Source organism: Zonotrichia leucophrys, chromosome 2, assembly GCF_028769735.1.
Source record: "Zonotrichia leucophrys gambelii isolate GWCS_2022_RI chromosome 2, RI_Zleu_2.0, whole genome shotgun sequence".
Classification (NCBI taxonomy): Eukaryota; Metazoa; Chordata; class Aves; order Passeriformes; family Passerellidae; genus Zonotrichia; species Zonotrichia leucophrys.
The window spans coordinates 120521473-120546539 of NC_088171.1; the positions used below are offsets into that span (position 1 = coordinate 120521473).

The window sequence follows — 25067 nt, forward strand, 5'->3', positions numbered from 1 at the left end:
GGAAGCAGTGATTCCCCTGTGTATCCATACTTTACATTCCCAATGTGAATTATGCAAACATGCAGAAGAAAAAGATGAGATCTTTCAACTGATTGAAGGGATTTTCTACAGTTCAGAAAGTATCATTTGCTCAGATAAAGCTGATCTTTCTGGTGACAGCATTTCAGCTGAGCCAGGGCTCAGCAGTCTGCTCCTGCCGTCAGTGAACACACGTTAACTGTCATCTCCTGCCTCACAGTGCCACAGGTAACCTTCACTTAATGCCTGGAATCATCTTGGAAAGGATCTTGGAAAACCCAAAAAAATAAAATCAGTGCTCCATTCCTTCAATACTTCATTGTTTCTTTTGTTAAACTTTTTGTCTACATTTTTTTAAAGTCCTCGTTAAAGCCTCATGCTTTAACAGCACACTTTAGGGTAGTTTTAGTCTGCTATAGGATCACCCAGCCTCTTGAACATATCTAAAGAAAAATTTTATAAATGCAATTAACAACAGTCAAATCTGACCTTAAACCACAGAAAAATAGAAGTGATACTGCAATGAGTAAAGGAAATAATGCTCTCTCCCTTTCTTTACAGTTTCATTAGACCATTGAACTGGATGAAATTCAGATAGAGGCCTTATTGTAACCACACTGAAACAGTAGAAATCTCCTGAGACTGTGAAACTCAAACATTTTGGGAACCAACTTCAAGCACTCTTTTCATGCTTTTAAAAGAAAATGAATGAAAGAAACTTCTTAATTTTTTCCCTGTGGAAACATTTTAATATAATTGCTACCAAAAACCCAAAACAAACAAACAAACAAACAAAACAACCTAAAACCCCAGCACAGATATGTTTAAAATTCATGTGTATGCATATCTTCTTAACATTTAAACTTCAGCCATAGCACTCACGCATAACCACACCAGCACAAATGGCTTTCATGATTTAGAGCAACTTGTAAACAACTCTGTAAATCCATGCCAAATTTAAACCTAGGCTGACAAGACTGATAGAAACAACCTACCATGCATATTGCTAAGATGCTTAAGCTGTGGTTTCAAATCTTTCTACTTATGTGAGGACTGGCTAATGTACTCTCACCCTGCAAAATAGCATGTAAGGAAGACACTTAGTTTCACCTAGCTTCCCTAAAATAATTACATTATGTAATTTTCAGAGATTAATCCATTCAAAAAATCAACCTGAATAATTCAAATATGAGACTTAAAAATGGTTCCCACATCAATCAGGAAATATTTTTTTCTAAAGGTTGACTATTATGCTCTCTTCAGTTTGTCTTCTGGGTTTTTGTATTGGAAGAGTCCAATAAAATAAATAGTTTTCCACAAAGTAGTGGAATCAGCACAAAATAACTGCATTACGTGAATAGAAAGGGCAGGCTGGGAAAGATATTTGAGTGTAAATTAATGTTGATCTTAGCTGGAATAACTTGCACTCTTTAGCACTCGCAGCTGCACCAGGGACTTCACTGGCTATATGAGATTTTACACATCTGTCAGCTTAATCAGAGACCAAAACACCAAATCTACTGTTCAGGAATGAACAATATTATATTTTAATTTATAAAACTTTTATGATTGCAAACTAATACTGGAATACTTAGTGTTATGAACAAGTATTGACACCTATAATCGTAGATAGGATTTTGTCCAGTGTTATCAAATTAATAATATTTAAATAAAATGTTAAACAAAAGTTCACATCAGTTCCATGAAATATTAAAAGCCAAAGTGAAGCCTCTCTACACAAGAATAAAAGGAAAGCAATACCATAATTAGCACATTACTGCTTTTACTGTTAGCATCAATGATTTATTAATTTATTTGACATTACTGCTCTACTGTTTCAGATAATTCAATTAATAAAATGAACTTATTCAAATCTGAAGTAACAATTCTGGCACTAAGGGGCCATTATTACCTAGTTTGGATCTAATATGATGAACCATCAAGCAGTGTATTGTATCTGTGCTTAGGGAACGATTTGCATTGTAGAAAACCTCTGTGGCATATATCAGCAACTTTGCAACCTCTCAAAAATACAAATTCATTAAGGGCATTTTTATGTGTCAGCAATATAACATAAGACAGTTTTGAAACCTGCTAATGGTTGTAAAGTTCTCAATCTGTTACATTTGCGGTCAGTTTTGCATCTCCTCTTTTCCATCAAGTCTTAGGCTTTTTCAAACAACTTTGTTTCCTGATTGGCTGTAAGAGAATTTTCAAAGTGCTGCCTCATGTCCTGCACTATGTAGCAATCTGCACGTTGCCTTTCAGAGCCTGCCTCTGCAGCCCAGCACTTCAGAGCTTTCTGCTGCAATTCAAGCTGGTATATGTGGTGTGGATCTGCGATTCCAGCGTCAGACCCTGCCTGTACACAGCTTTGACACAGGTATTGCAATGGCTTCCAGGTGCCTTACCACTGTCCTTCAATACACTGTCTCCTGATCTAGCTGATCCTAAATCTGATATTTCAGACGCTGCAGAACCTAGCTGTAATGGGGAGGTACAATTGCTACCTGGAAAGCATGCCAGCATTTAGTTTTTTTTTACCCTGGGAAAGGGACAAGAATGTTAGTTCTGTCACTGGAAGGAGCACCTTTGAATATCTAATTTGGGAAAATACATAGACAAAACATGTTTTGACATTTTGATAGAAATTACTTTTAGTGTACCATCTTGGAGATGGGTCTCATACCATTAAAAGTTACCATGCTGCCTACCACAAACCTTTTTGCACTACCATGTATTCCACTGACAAGTAGGATGCCATCCACAGGGACGTTGACAGGCCTGAGGAGTGGGCAAATATGAACTTCATGAAAGGCAATAAAGTGCAAGGTGTTGCAGCTGGACTGGACACCCAGTACAGGCTGGGTGGTGAACTGAGAGAGAGTAGCCCTGTTAAGACTTAGGGATTCCAGTGGATAAAATCCCCTGGATGTAACCTGCAGCCCAGAAAGTCAACAGTACACAGGGTTACACCAAAAGAGGCCTGAAATCTAGTTGAGGGACGTGATTTTCCCCTTTCCCCTTCTCTGCCCTGGTGAGATCCCACATGAAGAACTGCTTCCAGCTCAGGGGCCTCAGCACAGAAAAGAGAGGCAGGCTGTGAGTCAGCCTGAGAGAGAGCTGGGATGATCTAACTGTGGCTTTTCAATATATAAAGTAGATTTAGAAGAAAGATAGGGACAGACTTTTTACCACTGGACACGCAATAAGGGGTAGGAAAGAGGACAGATTCAGATAGGTACACGGAAGAAATTCCTTCCTGTGAGAGTGGTGAGGCACTTGAACAAGTTGCCCAGAGAAGTTGTGGATGTGGATTGCTGGAAGTTGGACGGGGGTTTGAGCAACCTGGTCTAGTAGAAGGTGTCCCTGACCATGGCAGTGGGGCTGGACTAGATGATTGTTAGTCTCCTTCCAAATCAAACCATTCTGAGATTCCATGAAATGTTCTATACTATACTGGGCAATTTGCATGTCCATGCATTTCTTCACAAAGTATGCCTGCCTAGTCTTTAGCTGATTTATACTACAGCAAAATCTAGGTATCCCAAACAGAAGCCTTGGTACCAGCTGACTTCATGGAATTCCTACTGGCTATTAGCTCCCAAGTACACACACCTGAAACACTGCCATGACTAGTGATGACTGATGCCCTTCTGCTTTAAATATTGGGGTGTTTTTTAACCTGTGGCTTTAAAAATCAGACCTTACCTGAAATGCATGAATAACTCAAACTGAAACAAGTACAACTTACAAAAATCATTAAAAAACAAAACAAAGAAACAAAAACAAAACAAAACAAAAAAATCATAGAAAATAAATAGAAATTTAATACAACAGAAATCTGGAAAGCTTTTTTGGCTATTTGCAATTTTTTTGTTCTTTTTTTCTTTTCCCTTATTTGAAAACACATATTTCCTAATTGTGTCAGTAGAGAGAGAATTTGTGCCAGTATGTTCCTGAGGACTAATATGTTAAAGAGACCAAGCTGAAGCTTTGTTAGAAAGCCAGCTACAATTGTACACAATAACAACTGCTATAATCACCAGACTCAACTGCTGATTTTCTCTCTTGAGTACTTTATGACAGAATTATGATCCTTGTATCTGTAGATATCATCCTTATCATCACCATGATGAGAAGACTAAGGAACAGTGACGAGGAACTACAAAGTATTGGCAACCACAAACACAGACCTCGTGCTGTGTCACCTACGTAAATGTTTGTAAAATATGGTCTAGACAAGTGATTAGTACCTAATGCCAGCAAAGGCTCATCCTGTCAATGTTCAGGGCTTGGAGTACAGCTTTAGACAGAAAATGACCTTGATCTGATTTTTATTTTGTGGAGAAGTTGAGAAAGCTTTTCTCTCTGGTAATGGTGTTTCACAATCTCCTTCTGTACTTCCTTGGTCTGACTGCAGCTCCCCCAGCTCCTATCATGGATTGTGGATCTCTATAAACCTAGGCAATGTCACACCTGTCATGGCTGTCCAGATCTGGCTCCATGACATTTCTATAAGGTGTGGAAGAATAAATGATGGACTTCTACACTGCTAATAGTGGCCAACCTGCTCTCCCAGCTTGCTTTGGAGCTTGCTCAAAGTCTGCACTTAAGAGCTGGCTTGCATCCAAGCACTTCATTTGTTAGATTATTTGAATCTAGGACCAGATGTGCTAAAATGCTTTCAGAAAGAAGAGCCTTTTACCCTACAGTGGTCATGGTTCTTTGAGATGTGCAATAACCTGCATATGGAAAGCCTGCTGAATGCAGTAATGAATTCAATAACAAGAATTATCATAATGCCCAGAATCCCAAATCATCCTTTGGAGTGCTACTGTGCTAAAAGTTACCAGTCAGAGTCTGTGGCGTATTAAAGTGCCTCAGACCCAGGTCTGAGGGGAAATGATTTCCCTTTCTCCTTCAGATTAAAGAACCAGAACATATGGCTGCATTGCTTCAAAGGCATTCCTACAGGGCACTGTGTGGTACACTGGGGACATAGCTGTGTGCACGGTCACTGAAGGACCTGGGAGGAAAGTCACTTAGTCTCCTGCGGTGTTACTGATACCTACAAAGGAGAAATTTTCAGGCTGATGAAAAGAGGATATATGTCCCTGTCATGAAAAAAGGTCTCCTTGAGTGCCAGAAGTGATTTATAGGGTACATTTGCTTCCAGCAGCAGGGAGGCAGCCAGGTTTCACCTGTAAGAATTGAAGGCAAAGGCCAGAAAGGAACTAATGTTCAAGGAGCTCTGCTCCATGATCAGGCTTTATGGATGCTGTCCTGGGTATTAGTTGTTCCCTTCCTTTTCCCTGAGCTCTGACAATGATCTCCCATCTTGGAAATCCCTGTAGTGCCAGGTGTTAGTGCAGAGTGTATCCCCATCTGCTTTAGTGACACAGCAGTCTGCCTTGCAATGTGGGCTTAGAGGTCCTTTATGTTCCTTTAGGGAACAGAAGGGCTCAGCATACTGCTGGGTGTCAGACATCTCCATCACATTTCAAGTAAAAAGCTGTCCTACACACCGTGTTGAGCTTGAAAAAGAATAGGAGGGAGAGGTAAAGTTGATAAATACTCACAGTCTAATGACTGGGGGCCACAAACAAGAGCAAAACTTCCACATAGTAAATGATACACGAAACAATCCACAAAAAGCAGTTTTCATTTTAAAAAATCTTATAGTAAATTTCTCCCTATCAATTTCTAGATCTGAGTAAATTCAAGCTAGCAGTTACAGACTTGCAGGAAGGATTTATTGCCCTGTGGGTGGAGGGGGGAGGTTTACAAAGCATACAGAGAGCATGAGAGCGCAAGGACATAAATGCAGTTTATTCTCTGCTTTAAACTGTGAGAATATGCATCTGTGGAAGACAGCATCTCAATGCTGCATTAAAGCTGGAAATGTTCCCATATGTGTAAAATGCAGGATTTGTAAAATGTCTCTGTATTAATCTAACCTTATTTAATGGAGTGAAGAGGCAGAGAAATGGGCTGCTCTTGTCCTGCTCCTGGGTGCCTGAGGGGTGGCTGACCTCGGTGGTGGCAGGTGGGCAGGACAGAGGAGTGAAGGTGCTGCCTGGTGGCCAGGCTGGGGTGGGAGCACTGCCTGCCCTGGGCTGATGGTCCAACCCACTGTGGTTAATGACAGAGCTGCATCTTATGGAAATCATGCACAACTCCAACACAGGCAGCTGTCCAGAGGGGTCCATGCACAGAATATGCTAACCTTAAAGGCTGCATATTCTGTGCATGGACAGAATATTCGCAGTGCCTTAAAGGTTCATGAAAGTGAAGTAACACCCCATTCTTGATATCATAACAGTTATGCAGCTATTTTTGACCTACAGAAGCGATTGTGCTCTGAATTTTCATCACAAACAAATTAGATGTGGAACATCAAGTAGATTTTAAGTAACAATCTCAGAAGAAATTAATCAAGGTCATCATCCTTAATTTTTAGAATATAATTGACTATTCTAATTTTTTTTCCCAAAATACCAAAGTTACTGCTTGACAGCAGTACCTTTTATTATTCCCTGATCTTTTATCACTAAGAGAAATATATCAACAAATGTAGCCTGAATACTGCCATTCATTATAAACTACTGCCATACACATATCATCATTTTGCACACAAACAGAAGTGAATTGTGAACCCACAGGTGTGCACTATACATCCCTCACAAATGGCAAAAAAATTAAGGATAATCATGACCATGTGTGTCAAAGGTGGGAAAAATTGTTTTTTTATAGTATCATTAGAATCTTATTTTGAACCTTCCCACAAATGCCTACACCAAAACCCGTGAAATGAACAAATAGAAATAAAAGTCCTAAAAGAAGAAAAACCACCATGAAATAGAACTACAAATTAATTTGCTTTTCATTACTTCAATAGAATTCAGCACAAACAAAAAAAAAAGTGTTAGGTAAGATTACACAAGATTTAATAAGTGACATATTCAGCTTCAGTATATACCTCTAAAGGAATAGATCTAATGAGATGGTGTGATTTTAGAACAAAGTTTGCAAAGCACCGAACGAACTTTTTCAAATAAAATGTTCCTAATGATTCACTGCCACCAATACCTAGTGATACCTTTAACATACCTTGCTATAATATGCTCCCGATATGCCAAAAAAATGACTAAACTTTTAAAAGTATCAGTAGAAACATATACAATCTTTAAATATGCAGATAGAATCACATAAGGTTGGAAGGGACCTTAGAGATCATCCAGTTCCAGGCCCACTGCTATGGGCAGAGACACATTCCGCTAGATCAGAATGCTCAAAGCTGCATCCAGCCTGGCCTTGCACCCTTCCAGGGATGGGCATCCACAGCTTCCCTGGGCAACCTGTTCCAGTGTCTCACCAACCTCACACCGAAGAAATTCTACCTAATACCTAACCAAATCTACCCTCTTTCAGTTTAAAGCCATCAACTCTTGTCCTGTCACTACATGACACATTGTAAAAATCCCTCTTTGGCTTTCCCCTCTACTGAAAGGACACAATAAGGTTTTCCTGGAGCCTTTTCTTCACCAGGCTTAATAACTCCAACTCTCTCAGCCTTTCCTCATATGAGAGGTCTTCCAATCCTCTCATCACCTTTGTGGCCTCCTCTGGAGTCACTCTATGCCCCTCTTTAGTTGGGGCCCCAGAGCTGGACACAGTACTCCAGGTGAGATCTCAGGAGAGCACAGCAGAGAGGAACAATCACCTCCTCAATGTGCTGGTCATGCTTTTGATGCAGCCTAGGACACAAATGGCTTTCTGAGCTGAAAACACACATTACCAGGTCATGTTTAGCTTCTTGTCAATGAACATCTCCAAGTCCTTCCACCCAGGACTGCTCTCAATCCAGTCTGCTCCAGATTTACCCAGTCCAGATGCAGATTGCTGAAGAGGCCAAAGTCTTTCTTCCAAAGTGCAGAGTTGTGACCTTCCTGCGCACCCTCCTTGCTGCCCCAAGTATCTTAAAATCCACTATTTCCTGGTCACTGCAGTCAGCCCTTGAGCTTCATATTCCCCACCAATTCTTCCTTGTTGGTGAGAACAAGGTCCAGCATAGCACCTCTCCTTGTCTCCTCTACCACTTGCAGAAGGAAGTCATCACCAACACATTCAATACATTATAGAACCTCCTGGATTGCTTATGGCCTAATTTGTTGTACCTCCAAGAGATATTTGGGTGGCTGAAGCTCACCATGAGGACCACAAATTGCAAATGTGAGGTTGCTCCTGTCTATAGAGAGCCTCATCCACTCAATCTTCCTGGTTAGGTGGTCTGTAGAAGACCCCCACTTAATGTCACCTGTTCCCTGCTCTCCCTGTAATCCTGACTCATAAGCTCCCAGTCAGCTCCTTATCTATCTCCAGACAGTGCTACATGCACTCCAGCATTGACATCCACTGACACAGGGTTACAGGCCCTCCTTGTCTCCCCTGCCTGTCCTTCCTAAACATCTTGCATGTTTTCATTCCAACACTCCAGTCACAAGTGTCATCTCACCAGTCTCTGTGATGCCAATAAGACCATAGACCTGCAGGCATGCACATACTTCTAACTCCCCTTGTTTACTCCCCATGCTGTGTGTGTTTGCATAGAAACATTCAAGATGGGCCTCTGATGAAGCCAACTTACTGGAATTCCTTTGTGCTGTTCTTCAGGTGCTCTTCTCCTGACCTGTGATCCCACTCCAGACTCTGGACACCTATGGCTGCCACAGGTATCAGACAAGTAAGTGTGGGATGGATTGAGGTTCCTCTTCTCCAGTTTAAAGAGGGCTTAAGGCTCTTCCTCAAGCCTATGACTGAAGATGCTCTTCTCCGACAGATGGAGCCAATCAGCCCCACCAGACCAGGTTTCTCAAGCAAGTCCCATGCTCTAAAATACCTGAACCTCTGCGGTATGAGTTCTGCAACCATTTGTCAATTTGCCAGATTTGACTGGCCCTTTCAAACTCCTTTTTTATGGCTGGGAGGATTGATGAAAGAACTGCCCACACTCCAGAATCCCTTACTGCTGCTCTGTACAGGGAGCAGGGCACTATAATCTATCTTGAATGTTTTTCTTTCCTCAGACTGTATCACTGGTGCCCAGGTGAAATAACAGCAGCCGATGACAGAAGTCAGAGGACTGCATGAGGCTTGGTAGTCTATTGGTGACATCCTGTCTTGGGGGCACACCCCAAGGGACATACCCCTAATACAAGGCTCTGGCAAACATCACACCTCTCTAGAGAGAGCCTGATGGTGGCAAATAAGACTCTCAGAAGTCAGTTACCTACTACTATCACCTCTCTCCTTCTCTTAGTTGCTGTCATTGTTACATGGGGGTGTTATGGGGTCAGGCTCCTTACTCAGCTCCAGCATCTCTCCTGTGTGATGTATCTCTCCTTTTCAATCTGCACACCAGTAAAGCAGTTCTGCAAGGGGCACCTCAGGTTTTGGGGAGGTATCTTCCTCCTGCAGGTCCTTGCTTACATTCTGCAATGTTATTGCTCCCTCTCCCTTCTGTTTGTGCCAGTGGGGGAAGTTTTGGCTGTTTGGTCATGGGCTGTGGGTCTGCTGCAGACTGCACTTGGAAGCAGCTATGCAACTCCTCTGAACCAGCTATACAACTCCTTCTCCGCCCCCCCGATGCTATGCAGTCTTCCTGCTGCCTCCTGCAGCTCAGCCACCTGCCACAGGAGCTCCTCCACCTGGCACACCTTTGGCAGGCAGGTCTGCTGTCCTGTCCCTGCATCAGGAGAAGCCTCTATTCATTTTCTGCAGTCTGAGTTCTGCACTGCAGTCTTGTCCTCCAGCAGCCCTGCCTGCAGGGAGGCATTGGTCACTGTCAGGACAGATGGTGCAGATCCCCCATCACAGCTGCAGCCTTTCCCTCAGATGAGTGCCCACCATTCTGTCCTGGGAGTCAGGTGGGATGAGTGCCCCTGACCTGTGCAGATGGCTACAGAGTGGAGCTTGGCTGCTGGTGGACTTCACGTGCCTGTGCTTGGCCAGTGGATGTCCCACCTCTGTGTTGTCACCTTCCCTGCACACCCTGCCGAGCAAACTGCCACACCATGACCTGTGCTCCTGGCCACAGTGCTCGCTAGGGCTGCCTACTTTGGGAAGAGGGGTTGGCCACCATTCCTCCTGGCCTCACATATGCCACTCTCATAAGAGCAGCCCACTCCTGGTGGGCGTCTGTGCCCCCCTGGGCCTTCCCTGGCTGAGGAAGGAGCTCACATTCCCTACGAGCCACTGTCCCCTGCTCTGCTGTAGAACACACCTGCACCAGAGCTGATCACCTCTGTGGATGTCACATCTCAGTCCTATCATCAAGTTGCTCATTTCCCTAAAACACTGGAACATACCCCCTAAAATACATAATATGTATAATTGCTCCATATAGACCTTTAAAATATTATACCTTATTATCTCTATCACAACATAATCAGCATGCAAAAACAAACTTTTTTTCAGATGAGATAACCGTGGTTCTCTTGAGGGCACTACACTAATGTAGTTATTCCCTCTTGCACACAATTAAAATTCAACTATAAAACAGAGAGTATGAGACATTTACATAAAAAACTTCAATACTGAAAACCAAAAGCTCTTGTTCAGAAACCCAAATGCAGATTTTGGAATCAAAATTTTTAGAACACTGCACTATCTTCCACTGTTTAGCCTAGTACACTTCATTAATTTCATTATGAAATTAGTGCTAATGCATGAAAATACTGTTTATTATGGTACTTAGATCAAATTATACATAAGTAAACATTAATATTTTTCCTTTCAGTATGTTAAAAATTTTCTCACATCCCTTTAACATGCTGTTTAAGAAATTTTCCTAAAGATCAGAAATTGTTTGCTATTACATCACTTTGGAATTAATTACTCCAAATAAATCTGTGAAAAGTGAAAGAAATAAGCAATTTATTTTATTTTTTTTCAAAGCAATAAAATAAGAACTAGTGCAAGGGTGCAAATCTAACTGCAGTTCACCTATCCAGAAACAGAATACTGACTTCAGAGCTAGTGAGATCTGACTGAATTTTTTCAATGAGTTTGAAATTTTCAATTACAAGTATTACTATTATTATTATTATTACATAAAGAACAACATACATAAAAATAAATGATTCATTTACCTGGCTGTATCCCCTACTAAATTCAGCTGATACACATTGGCACTTTACACAGACTAAAAACTGACTACTGTAGAATTTAACTTAGTAACATTACTAAATCTCTAGGCTGAACTTTGAAAAGCCAGTTAGGTCATACATAAATCAAACTGTGCTTCAGAGATCACTGCTGCCACTCTGCCCTTTGCATTCAAAATGTTCAATCAGACTTCAGCATTTTATAAGACGAAAAAGTATTTTCACTTGGACAACAAGAGAGCTATTCTGATTATAGAGTTTTCTGGAATGTTGGATGAAAGATTTTTTTATTTAAAAACATTAACTTGTGGTATCTGGAAAAATGTGCATCCTAGGCCAAAGCTATGACAGATGATTGCTTGCCTCTAAAAGCTGCCGCTGTATGTGCCAAGAAGGGTTCCCTCTGAGCCTGGGTGAGACAGAGGGCATCAGCTTTCACTTTCCCACTTTGAATTAAGCCTAGGCTCAAACACACATCTAGTCTGTGGGTTAGATATGTTCCAAATCCCGCTTCGCTGTTCTTCATATGACTGCTGGGCATAGATACCCAAGCTCTGCAGCTCACAGGCAATGTGCCTACAAATGTTTTCAATCCCAACAGCCCAGATACTTGTGCTGATGAACTGCAAAGCTAAGACCTGAGCTAGATCTTTCAGACTCAGTTCTTCATCAGTGAGAATAGATGCTTTAGGCCTGAGGCATATCCAAACCAAATTGTCCACAGTTTTGCTGGAAGCCTGTCAGGCTGTGAGCAGCCTGAACTCCAAACCACCAAGCAAGGACTTTTGAGTTTCTGAGATGGATGTGAGGAATCTGCCCTGAGGTCACAGCCCTTGGGAAAATGGCAAGGGCTTTTTCAATGATGATGCTCTCAACAATGACAAACTATGGCTCCAGGAGGACATGCTCCTTCAAGAACACCACATTTCTGTGACATGTTCAAAAAACTGTCTCACCGCTGGTGAACTGAAAACCCCACTCTGTGATGAGGCCTAGTCCTTACACGCAGCTTCCCGCAAAGTACAGGCTCCCTTACACCCTTCCACTGTGTGCTCTGAAGGCTTGTCCATGCACACTGAATGTGCTCTTCACCCCTAGGACAAGGCATGGTCCCTCAGACTGGAGCTCCTGCTCCCCAGCCATAAGGATTAGGGCTGGTGTACAAGGACAAGCACACAGCTGCTCATTCCTGGGCGCCTCTATGTGTGAGGAAGGCAGGCCAGGGTATAGACACCAACTATTGCACTTCAGTTTGGACATACAACATAAACTGGGGTTATGGTGGAAATGCAAAGATTCAGGCTTAGCATGAGCTCCTCTGCCTCCATGAACCAACAGCTATCTCATACACAGCTTAAAAGTTCTTGAGTGAATGAACTACTGTGCTCCATTGTTAAGGCTGCAACGTGTCCATTAGCAGAAGATAATCTGCCACCTCTAAGATGTGGTTGATTAACTTCCATTAAGTCAGTGAGGCTGACAATCCTGTATGAAGTTGCTAGATATCTGGCTCTGCATAGCAAATGAAAACACACTGAACTTTGTTAAATATACTTAAATACAAAAAGAGTAGTACTTTTTCATTCTGCTCTGGTTAAAATGAAATATAATCAGAAACAGAGTTGAAAAATAACTAGCATTGTTATATTTTTAGATATATCTGAAAAATAAGTCTTATACATGCAACTCATTGATGCTTCTTATATCCAAAACAATAATATCTTTAAATACCACCTTAATGGAAGAAAATGCTACTTTAAAATTTCAAGAAACTAGCTATTTTACTGTAAGTATAAAAAATAAATACTCTAAGGAATGGAAAAAAAAAAAGCATGTTCAATAATTTCATTACATTCTAAGATGCCAAATCATCTGTGAGTGGTTTCTTTTTAGATGAAAAGAAATCAAAATACAGGACAGATGTTGGACAAACCACATTTGAGGTCTATCACACACTGGCATTTTTCAAATTATTTTGGCTCATCTATTGAATAAGGTGTATTTTGCTTGATTTTGAAAAGGGAAACATCAGGAAATATTTAAAGGCCAATTGCTGCCAATTAACTTTGATCAGCAAAAGTTGCATTTGAATCTTTTAGATTCTTTTGCTGTCTGGAATAACACACTATTCTAAAATCTAGCAAAACAACAACTTGATGATTAATGTGTGTTGGCAGTCCCACCACAAGCTTGCTTAACAGCTGGATTTTAAATAAACAGCTGTCTTCACTATGATGGGAAAGAAGTCTGACTGTTTTCATGTTTTTCTGTTATTAAAATGTGATCAGAAATTGCTTTTTTCCCTTTTAAGATGAAACAGCCAGGCATTAGAGTGACAGTCTCTTTCAGCAGTTTGGAGAGCTTTGGAAGGATCTCCCAAGCATTGCCAAACCATAGTCTGTGTAAGCTAAAAAATCCCTTGGCAAGGCACCCACAGCTCCTTGCTGCAGGCAGAGGGACCCTGGCACAGAACACCCCGCGCCTGCTGCCGGCACAGCAGCCCCAGGAGCAGCCCACAGACAGCCCATGCAACATTTATCATGTCCCTTGGGGCTAAGGTAACACTTGCCCACCGGGGGATGTAAGCAAGAAATCTGCACCCAGCCATCAACTGTTTATAGAAGCTGGAGTTTAATATTTAATGGCCTGTGCAGACTTTTGAATTCTGTATGGTTATAGGCTCCTTTGGTGTATCCACTTCTGAAACTTGTCTACTGTCATCATAAGTGCTAAAATCTGTGAGGACAAAAGTCTACCATTTAAACTGCAGTAACCTTTGAAGGCCAGTTCAGACATTTACTGTAGATATTATTATATATCCTAATGACTAAATGATATAGCTGTTTTCTAAGCATTTGGGTATTGAAACTCTGCAAATAATTGTCAAAGCATCTAACAACACATAAAACCAGACAAATATTAAATATAATAATATAATAAAGATAATCTCTGTGTGTTTTAAAAGAATGAACACTTACTTCTAAATCGTTAAAGAATAGATGTGTGTCCGCCAAATTGAAAATCATCTCTTCCATTCGGAGTCCAAGGGACACAGAAGTGGGAGGATCCTTAAAGAAGAAATTAAGCAAGTACACCATCAATACTGTGCCTAACACAAATACCCAAATACAAACTGGAGGAACAGCTTTTCATAACATAATACTTGTATCAAATGCAACATCTGCTTTGTGAGTTTCAGTTCAGTAACTCTTACCCTGTACTACAGCACTTCCCAGTAACACTCAAAAATATGCCTTAAACTCAACTGACTCCTTGATTTTGCAGTGGGTCTTCTGTGGTGCCCCTCATGCATCCCTGCCACTGGCTCTTTGATCTCTGTGCAAATCCATTTCAGCTAAAACTTCTCCAGATTCTACAACTGCTCACAAGTTTTATGATCAAGCAGGGGTTTGATAATACTATTGTTACTCAAAATAAACTGGTCACAAATGACAGGATTCAGCCCTGGGAATACCTAGTGACTTTAAAGCAAAGAACTATTGATGTTTTATTTGCAAATGGTAATTCTATTTAAAACCACTCCTTGATTGTCAAAAAAGCTTTAATTATGTTTCCAGTTTGGCCCACCCATGCAGAGTGAACAAAACTATTGTTTGTTATTAATACATAACACACTTTAACTTCTCTGCAGAAATTACCGTAACAACTTACTCCTTACTGAGCTAATAAACTCAAAAAGCATGTTCAGCATTGTGGTTACCAAATGCATTACAGATGTTTGTCTTGTTTTGATTTTTTTGGTGTTTTATATATTTTCAATCTGAAAAATAGAAAAGAGAGCCTAATACATACGTTTGATATAAAGTTTCTCATTTATAATGCCAAGTCTATCCAAGAGCACAGGAGCATGAGTTTGAAAGAACATGTTATATTATCCCATAACAGCCTCTATTAATAATGTTAGTTTGTTAGGAATTATATTTTAAATTGAACTGAAGAAGTGACAACCCATATTTTACTTAAAATTAGCTAATATTCTAAACTTGATGACAAGTCACAGTTAAAAAGCAAGAGATGCAGTCCTTAGTTTCTTTTTCCACCTCTAAATCAAATTAATAGATGCTTCAACATGATCTCTGAACTTTCAAACATTTTTCTATAACTACTGGTTAAAAAGGCAAAATGTGTCACTAGTGAAGAGCTGGAAAAGAATGGTGATTGGGAGCCTGTTTGCCTTCTGGAAATGCCAAAACCCAAGAACTGCTATCCAGAGAAAGAATTTTTGAAATTTCAAAGCAGAGCAACACTGAGCAGACAAAACATCTATTCTTGAACTCACATCCATTAAGAGCAAGTTTTTTAAAATAAAAAAAAAACCCTTATAACTGGGGAAAAAAATTGCATCATGCTATTTTGATGAACTTTGCCCTTAAAAATAAGTCTTTTATTTAAACTGGCATAGCCAAAAAAAAAAAAAGGAATACTTGGCTTCTTAGTTCAAATGGAAACACTTTGAAATATGAACAAAAGTATTCTGTCTCTCTGTTTTAATATTGCTCTATTTGTAGACCTATGCTTTCCTCTGCTTTACTTTTGTAGGCATGTGAGGTGGAAAGCAGGTGGTATTTTCTCTCTAGCTGGCTTCTTCTCCCTTCACATTTCTGCTTATCTTTGTGCCCAGTTAGCAGCTCATCATCCTACACAGCTCATCAGGCTTGTTTGTTTTTAAACAGACAAAGATTTTTGTGGTGCCTGAGCAGTAACAGAAGACACCTCTCAGGAGCCTCTGCTGTAGTTATTAAAGGAATTAGATGGGCTAAAGCTCTAAGATGCAAATGAAGATCACTAGCTACATCTTGAGTATCAACAGCTAATGCAACAAGGTAGAAATAATTCCCTTCTGACTTCCATCCCTAAACAGTAACACCATTTTGAAAAGCAGAATAAATGGGGAACAGAGCATGATACTGTTATGAACTCATTTGACTAATTTTGCAGCCAGACTAATGGTTGCAATTATATATTTTACATTTCAGTGTACATGCCTTGCTTTTATTATTATTGAACATTTTTATCACATTTCTGAGTCTGTAAAAAGAGGATTTTGTCTGTAAAAAGATTTCTACCCATTTTACTCCAAGGTATTTTTACATGGCAGAAATAAAACAGAATGGTTTTCTCCAAAGTAATACTAAAATAATGTCATTTATTAGGTCAATCTAATTAGGCAGAAAAAATGTAAGAAACTCATTGGCACCTACTGAAAGAGTCAGATTAAATAAATTCAAACTAAATGGATTGCTTTTCAAAGAAAGCTTAACTCCTAGTTTAAATACAATATTTTTATATAGGAAGTTCTACTTAACACAAAAACTATGTTAAACTCTGGCTCTTGGTAGCTACATATTTAACAGAAGCAAAAACCTTATCTGCATTAACATTTTAAATATCTGTGTAATCACAAACTTGCAACTGCTCTAATGAAAAGCACAAGAACCTTGGTTTAAAGCATCGTAGTATATCAAACTCTGCCATCAGACATTACAGCGGGGGCAGTAAACTTTAGAAAAAAGATGAGGCTAGAACAAGGTTTTAAAAAAATAATCCCATACCCAACCTTTTTTTGCACTTTTAAGCCACTAATTGCTAACTAATTATTGTGAGGTGTCTCACAATGAGTAGGAAAGCTAACAATCTCTTCTTGTTGCCTGGGATTTGCAGGTTCAGTCAGTGTCTTTTCAGGTATGGTCAAAATCAGGTACAAATCTCTGAGGGAGGTACAGTTTGACTAAAGAAAAGAAATACCAATGTCAAACTGCTTAAGTAGGCCTTTTGTTTTGAATACTGGCATTGGAGCCAAAACATTGCCTGTATGTCATTTCTAAATTCTACCTACTTGATTTCTTTGTTTTGTGGAGAAACAAGAAGCTGAAAAACAGGAAAGTTCACTTTGGGTACCAGGCTTATTTTCCACTTAAGCCTACAGGTCACAAATGAAGGGTTAAGTGAAACCAGGGTTTGTTTTCCTCTATCTCTAAAGTATATTAAACCATAATAAAATAGCTTATAATTTAAAGGAAAATTCCTTTAAAACCTCTGCATATAACTGCTTTTACTGGGGATGGAAATGTATGTAAAGACCACAGTATTCCGTGCCAATGCTGAGATATATTTTCACCTGCTCCAAGATCTTAAAGGGCTCCAACTTTTTCCAAATGCCAAAACTTAATCAGCCCTAATGTCAATTAAACTAACTGGTAACTTTATATTTGATCAATACATCTCTCTCTGTACATAGTTAAAAAAATTCAAAAGCAAATGAAAATGTTTTGGGTTTTTTTGTCTAATCTTCTGAAAGGGCATGTTCTTTGAGTTTCATACATTTCCATTAAATTCACTAAATTCAAATTATCCTTAAATAAAAATTAATGTTTTATGGAATAATTTTTGCCATGAATGTGTAAACTGAAAAATAAAGGTGTTATTATGTTACAACAAAACTGAAGGAAAAAAGCAAGAGGAAAATAGAGCACAATAGCAGCTAAAGGAGAGCAGGTGATAAAAACAGATGCAAAAGTAAGGAGATACAGAAAAAAGTGGTACAAGGAAGAAGTTAGGAAGAATGAGGGAGAGAATTAAGCAAAGAAAATCAATCCCTTCAGCAGCAAGGCCAAACATCATTCATAGTCATTCACCATGAAACTCACTCAGGCATTATGAAAAGAGCTGAATGCCAAGTTGCCAAATCCCCTATTATTTAATTAGGACATTTTTGTTTGTTTGAAGATCCAGCTTTTGTATTTTAATGATTATGTGATCACCCTAGATTTAATTTTTTAAAAGGGCATTTCTAGCCCTCACCATAGCACAGATTTATAAGAGAACATGATGTTGGGTTGCTCATAAACAAGAATACAGGTGAAAAGAACAATAATTCCCCTCAACTTTCATTTTTGTCAGATTAACTAATGGTCCAGATTTCTGATTTTAAAGGCCATTAACCAGAGGCAAACCCTCTTTTAAAAACATGCGCCTTCTGCTGACACAAATAAACCCTAAAATTCTCATGTTTTAGCATGTTTGCCTTGAACATTTGACACTGTCTCTCTAACATCCCTGGAAATTACTAACTGTTGTCTGAAGCTGTCAATAGCCCAAGAGAAACTCTGATTTGAATGAAACCTCAAGAAAACAAAACCAGAATGGCAGTTTCATGGCATCATCTGGGAGCCAGGACAGGCATGTTGCTACCCCTCACCAAAAAGATTTTGTATTTATCCAAAGATTAAGCAGCAATACCATCATTCCTCTCACCATCAACAGTTGGCTGTCATTTAGCAGTGCAGGAATATTGTGCCAGATGCCATGAAACCAGAGCCAGCTGGGCAAAAGCTGCATCTTAAGTAAACAGTGCCAACAGTGATGGAGCTGCACCCAGGAGTCAGCCTCCTCCTTGAAGCACACATATTTATATCTCTTTGCAACTGAATCCCAGCCACTTTCCTCAACTTCAACCATCCAGCAATAAAGTGTTTATGTTCAGGTTCTAATTAATGAATCCACTACAGGGAACTAGTAACAAATGGAAAAAATATGCTCACATTAGTACTTCTATGACAGTGACTAATTAATTAGGCTTTTCCAGCGCTACTCTGCTGGCCAAAAGCCAGTGGTGAGATTCTGTTGTCACTTAGCTTTTTTGTGAGCACTGGGACTTGTTCTCCTCATTCTGAACTAAATTGTCATAGATTTTGGGATACCACACAAAAGCTAGTTTTAGTTTGAAAAATGGAAAACAACTTTTGGTAAATATTTAATACTCTTCTGTAAGTGCTTTTTTCCATACCTATCCACACAATAATTGTTGAAACATTTAAGTTCTAGTTTCTTTTTACTACCTAAATATAAACTAAAAACACCTAGGAAACCAAGGTTGCTGAATTAACTAAATATAAACTAACAACACCTAGGAAACCAAGGCTGCTGAATTAACTTGCTTTTCTGACGTATAATGAAAAAAATCTAAATATATTCTTTAAACAGGTACATTGCTCTTACAGTAAACACTTCTGCAAGCAAACCTTACTTGAACAAGCAAGAAAGGTTGTAAAGTAGTATTGCTTTAGGTTTGTATAGTGCAAAAAGCTATTGAGAGAAACTCAGAACCTGACCCAGGCACAGACTGAACTGGAGGTAGCTTTGCCCTTCACTCATCTGGGTGCAGGGTAAAATCTTTTAGTGCTAAATAGAAGCTTTACAAGAAGACACAGGCATTACACAAAGCCAGACAAAGCTATGTAGCTGTTCTTTACACATAGAAATTCTTGAGGTTAACAAAAAATCACATTGCAGTTTTAACTCACAGGAGGTGAACATAAAAAGCTATAACAGATTTTAGCACAAGCTGTTAGCTTTCAAATACAATCCTGACAAAAAGAACTCTGATCTCATAAGGACATTCCTTCCATAAACTGTTCTTATTCACCTAAAATCATGTTTCTCTTCTGAGAATTACACGGAAATCTGCTGTCTGTAGACATATTCATCAGTTCAGTTATGATTTATAGACTGTGCATAATATAAAGATTTGACTCATAAGCAGACTTTTGAAATTTAGATTAAAAAAAAAATCAAAGGTAAAAAATTTTAGATTAATCTGGCCATGTCCAAAAGCATTCTTCCTCTTTCCCTCTCAATACAGAGCACAGCCAATCCATCATAGCAATCATTCCTGGAACTCTCTGAGGGGATGCAGATCTTTGCAGATTTTGATGATGTCAAAAGATTTCAGACAACCTGTACCTACAAACCAAACCTCAAGTGGTCAAAGTATTAAGTTTGAGTATCCCAAGTATCAAGTAACCCAACATTATTTAAATATGTACTGAACACAAGAGCTGACCAACTGCAAAGCATGGACATTTGAAACAGCTTGGTATTTTTTTGTCTTGTAAGGCCAGTACCAGTTTGCCTCTAAAAATCAACTAATGTTCTGGTATTCCTTGTGTATCAACCATAAACCAGCAAATATTACTGAACATTTCCATCAGTTTCTTGACACTTACCCTTCCATATCTGTTAGCATAGGACCCTGTAAGCAAGGAATGGAAAATGATGATTGTCTCATCCAAATCCCAAATGAATACTCTCTGTAAAAAGAGAATCAAATCAATGTGTTCCTTTGTGAAGCTAATACTTGAAATGGAAAATTAAAATTTGAATCAGTAAGCACAAAAATGGGAAAATTGTACTGATATGGTTGCATATTAAAACCATCACTTTCCTGTCATTTATTTTCAAAACTAACAAGATTTTTTTTCGAGGGTAGGGTAATACAATCTGTTAGCTTTTTACTACAATTGTTATTATATCCTTCTATTAGAATAGAATTATAGTATAGTCAAATATACACAGAAAATGAGACTGTACAATGTAATTTTTGAAGCTTGATGTGAGATAGAAACAAATAAACAAAGAGAAGCATCTGAAAACTAAATCCTTGGGGTTACAATTCTGTATTTCTGCAAGTCTTACAAAACAAAAGTCTTACAAAAATTCATGTGAGTGCCCTTGAATATTACCTCTAAAACCAAAACAAAGCAGATTGCTGCTAAGCACTTTATTTCTTTATAAAATTAACTTATGTTAATTTCATGCATTTTAGGCATCTGAAGAAGAAAAACTATGAGCTTGGATGATGTATGCATAAAACTTATGACATCAGTAAATAATTCTTTTGCTTAGAGACAATGGAAAATACATGTTTTAAATTTGTTCTCTGACCACACACAAAATGATAACTTAATGAAAAATAAAGTGTTCAAATACAAACATTTTAAATCCTGGTGAGATTGTATTTCCCATGATGACAAATGGGGTAATCTTCTGGAAAGGAAAAGTAATGCAGTGTGGACACTCATAGCTGTGGTGTGTCATTGGAGATGTGTTCTCAACATAAACCATGGGCCACGGGGAGGAATGTGAACAGGGCATGGGAGAACAAACCACACTATTGTGCTAGAAGTGTCTCCTGTCCAATTGAAAACCTTTCTTTGCCTTGGGAAAAGATTGCTCCTTTTTTTTTTTCTTTCTTTTTTTCCCCATTTGGTTTGTTTTGGTTTGTTTGTTTGTTTGCTTTGTTAATCAAAAGGAGAAAGAAACACCCAGTATTTTTCCAAGGAAGTAGAAGCTCTTCTTGAAGAAGGTTCTTTAGAAGAAAAATCCTATTATCTATGGAAATACTGTTAGAAGAAAGGGAGTTTCAATGCCACTTTATTTTTGATGCATAAATAACACTTTGTGTAAATAATGATAAAAACAAAGTTCTGTAACAGGCCAAAGACATTTCATATATAGTACCTCCAGGTCAGAGTCAGGTGGTGGTGAAGGATTATTGTTTCTTCTGCCACGTCCACGTGATTTCCCATCTGAGCTCCGACGCAATCTGTCTGAGTCTGAATCTTTAATGGGGGTGGATGGACTGTGGATTGTGCTGTATTCTGTCACAGTAAAGAAAGAACACTTTTACCCTTCAGTTCAGTGTTCAAAATGTTCAGCTTACTTGCTCAAACCCTGTCCTAACTAGAATAATTTGCTCTTACCAAACCCAGTCCTAACTAAAATAATGAAATATAAAACAGTAAGAGGTCATATCGATTCATAAATGAATTCAATCTAGCTCAATTTATATGTAAAAAGAGTGACAAACTATTTCAGTAAATGCCTATAAAAGACTCAGGAGATAAAAACTTCATTGCTTCATTCCTTCAATTATTACAAGAGTAAGCAAACAATTTTAAGGGATGCCAGTTTTTCATAAAACAACATTAATCTAACTCTAACTTTTCAAACTTAAATACCTTAAATGCTTTAAAATAACTGTCATGGTGACAGGTAAGAAAAATCCAACCAGATGTGAAAAAAGCCCAGACAAATATAAATTGAAACATTTTCCAAATTGCCTAGTTGGACACTCTTAGATTGCTACATTTGAGCCAGAAGAGTAGGATTATTCCAAGATATAGCATAAACCAGAATATTTATTTTCCTACAGTAATTTAAATGAATGTGTTAAATATGCATCAACTGAAGATGAGATTTCAAGTATTTTTAAAGGCCTAATCAACACTGAACATTTCCAATGAGTACCTTCAAAACAGGATGCAAATCTTTACAAACAGTATTGCATGCTAATTATTATGCCACATTTATTTATAAGAATATTTACTGTTACTGAACAGCTGTAAAAAGAGCGATGATTCATGTAGATAAGAACAGCAGAGTTTTTCTGAAAACATGCAAATTTGAAGATATTTTGCTACTCTTAACATCCATATCATAGTGAATGCTTGTACATTAACAAAGTATACACTGAGCATCAGTTTTCCTTCCCATTAATTTAATTAGCAGTACCATAGTCCTTAGAAATGCAACAACACATTTTTAAATATCTTTTGAAAACTTTCTTTCATAGTCTGAATTTCAGAAATACTTTTATTTTGATGGTCACCATGATTTCTTTTTGTTTTTCCTAAAAACACTACTTTATGAAGGCAGCTGCAACTTTTATGTTTCTCAATTTTAGTGCTCAGTTAATATTAACTACTCTTTAGAGCTCAGTAGATGCAAAATTTTAAATTTGAATCTGCCTAGACCACAACATTCCAGCTTGAACAGACAGGTATACTTCTCACACAAGGGATTCTCTCTCCTAGGAAAACATCCTGTTGAGGTCAAAGGTTAAATTAAGGAGGAGACTCTGGACATCTGTGTAACACCACATATGCACAATTACTCCAAATAATAACAGTTACTTGTGCTGAATGAAAGGAAAAGGTCTTGAAATTCTCATGCTCAGCCTTCAAATCTACACTTATTGATAATCAGCATAGCTCACATACTTCACCTTGTATATTTACCTAAATATTTCAGACTACATCAAACAAAGATGTAACTCAAAGTTAAGCAGAGAATCCTCTGAAAACATTTGACCTATACTAAAACCCCATAAAATAAACATACCAGAATTTCTTCAACAGGTATACTGGTGATATGATGTTCTAAATATGTACTTCAAAACTTAGATGTAATGAAAAATTTCATTTTCTATTGACTAATTTAAATTTCAGCTGCTTTTGGTATTTGACACTGTTTTCAGGAGTTTGGCTGTAGTTCCCAGTTTTAGAAACTTTTCTTACAGACATGCTATGCCTGAAAGTATCAAGAATTAAACTTGCTGGAGTAATACTAAAACAAGTAGGGAACAGGTGAGATGGAAAGAGTATAAACAAAACTCCATGACAAATAAACAAACAAGGAAACCTAAACGAGTGAGGACACAGAGCAGGGCATGGTGGGGGCAGGGAAGAAAATCTGTCTGTAAGAGGCATCCAGCTCTCCATCTTTGCAACACTTTCACTTATGAATACTTCATTCAAAACTTTAAACACAGGGCTGCAAGTTTGGGTGGAGGCTCATTTCCATTTCCTCATCCCAGTCTGGATGCACCAGACTGTCACCTGACAGAAAAACTCCCAACCCTGCCTCAGGACCCCTTCTTGGGACCACTGTACTTCCATCATTCCCAAAAACATTTGTCTGTCCTGCTCTAATGGATCTCCCCAGGAAATCTCTGCTGCTTGGACAGCTGCATCATCAGAACATACAACTTGAGCATTAATTACAGCAGTAGAAGTTGAATCTGTGAAAGTGGGGGAAAATTATTCCCTTCATTGTATCTGCATGCATTTGAAGACTGTTCACAGATCCCCTTTGTTGTTTAATTACCTTTCCCTGTCAATCTTCTTTGCTTTGCATTATTTTGTCCAGTTTGGTGAGACTGTAGAGGATGAGAATCAGAGCCTAGCAAAGTCAGGCAAAGCTTGACTTCCTGAATGTTCTGCAGGCTACCCTCCCCTGGACACCCCTTGGCCAGAAAAAAAAATCATTTTCTACAACATTTCCATAAATATTAGATTGGTCATTTCTAGATCATCCTCTGAGGAAGAAGTGACATTGAACTGGTTGTTTCTCAAAGACTTGGCCAAATCTTCCACATGACTGAACATGCAACATTGCTGATACCTGCAGCTTCTGAGTCGGCTCAGGAGATCTGTGTGTTACAAACAGTGTGAGAGATGGCATTAACCAGTGGGGGAAAACATGACATTGTGTGCAAGAAACTTTTTCCATGTACATGAAGGGAAGCCTCTGTGTACATGGCTGTGTCACCAGCTCAGTGTCCAATGGTCACTCTCAGGGCCTCATAAGGAAACCCAGTTAAAGAATTCAGTGTCCACCTGAGCCCTGAGCCTCAACATGCCCAGCCCTGACAAATTCTGGAGAAAGAAAAACAACACTGGCTGAGGGTACTCTGTGTGCCACTAATATCTGCAGTACTGAGAGGGCTCTGCAGGGAAAGGTAGAGCCTGGAAGAAGCTGCCAACATTCCCTGTCCCACATTTGTGCAGTTCATCATTCTTGCCTAAATGTATACCTCACACCTGCTCCTATTCAGATCACATCTCCATTTTTTGAGTTCTCATCCCGTCTCCAAAGGCCTCATAGCCCTCTCAGCATGGTGTCATCTACATATTTAATAGGCAAACACATTCTGTTCCGCCACATAGTGATTAATGAAAATGTGGTCTGGTGCTAGGCCCAAGGCAGACACTGAGGAATGCTGCTGCAGCCATCCCTCTGTTTTAGCAGTGAGCTCTTACTAACTCCTCTCTGGACATGACTTCCTAAACAGCTTTTTATCCTTCTGCTGCAATTCCTGCCAAACTGCCTTAGCCTAGCTTGCTTTTAAAATTGTTAAGTGAATTGTTAATTATGTTAAGTGAAAAGATTTAACTGCCAGGGGCATCAAAAGACGTGCTGAAGTCAATTTACATGATAACAAATCATGTTATCACTACA

At 38.9% G+C, this 25067-nt stretch overlaps 1 protein-coding gene across 7 annotated transcripts in view; it reads right to left on the reverse strand.

Annotated features, from left to right (window-relative positions):
• EYA1 (EYA transcriptional coactivator and phosphatase 1) overlaps nucleotides 1-25067 on the reverse strand; it is a 149636-nt gene that overhangs the window by 24811 nt on the left and 99758 nt on the right. For all 7 annotated transcript variants that reach the window (XM_064703547.1, XM_064703546.1, XM_064703545.1 and 4 more), the window contains 3 exons: nucleotides 21507-21646; nucleotides 20213-20296; nucleotides 14165-14254 (listed from right to left, as the gene is read on the reverse strand). In XM_064703547.1, coding sequence (XP_064559617.1) covers nucleotides 14165-14254; nucleotides 20213-20296; nucleotides 21507-21646 — 314 coding nt within the window. The remainder of the gene's footprint in view (nucleotides 1-14164; nucleotides 14255-20212; nucleotides 20297-21506; nucleotides 21647-25067) is intronic.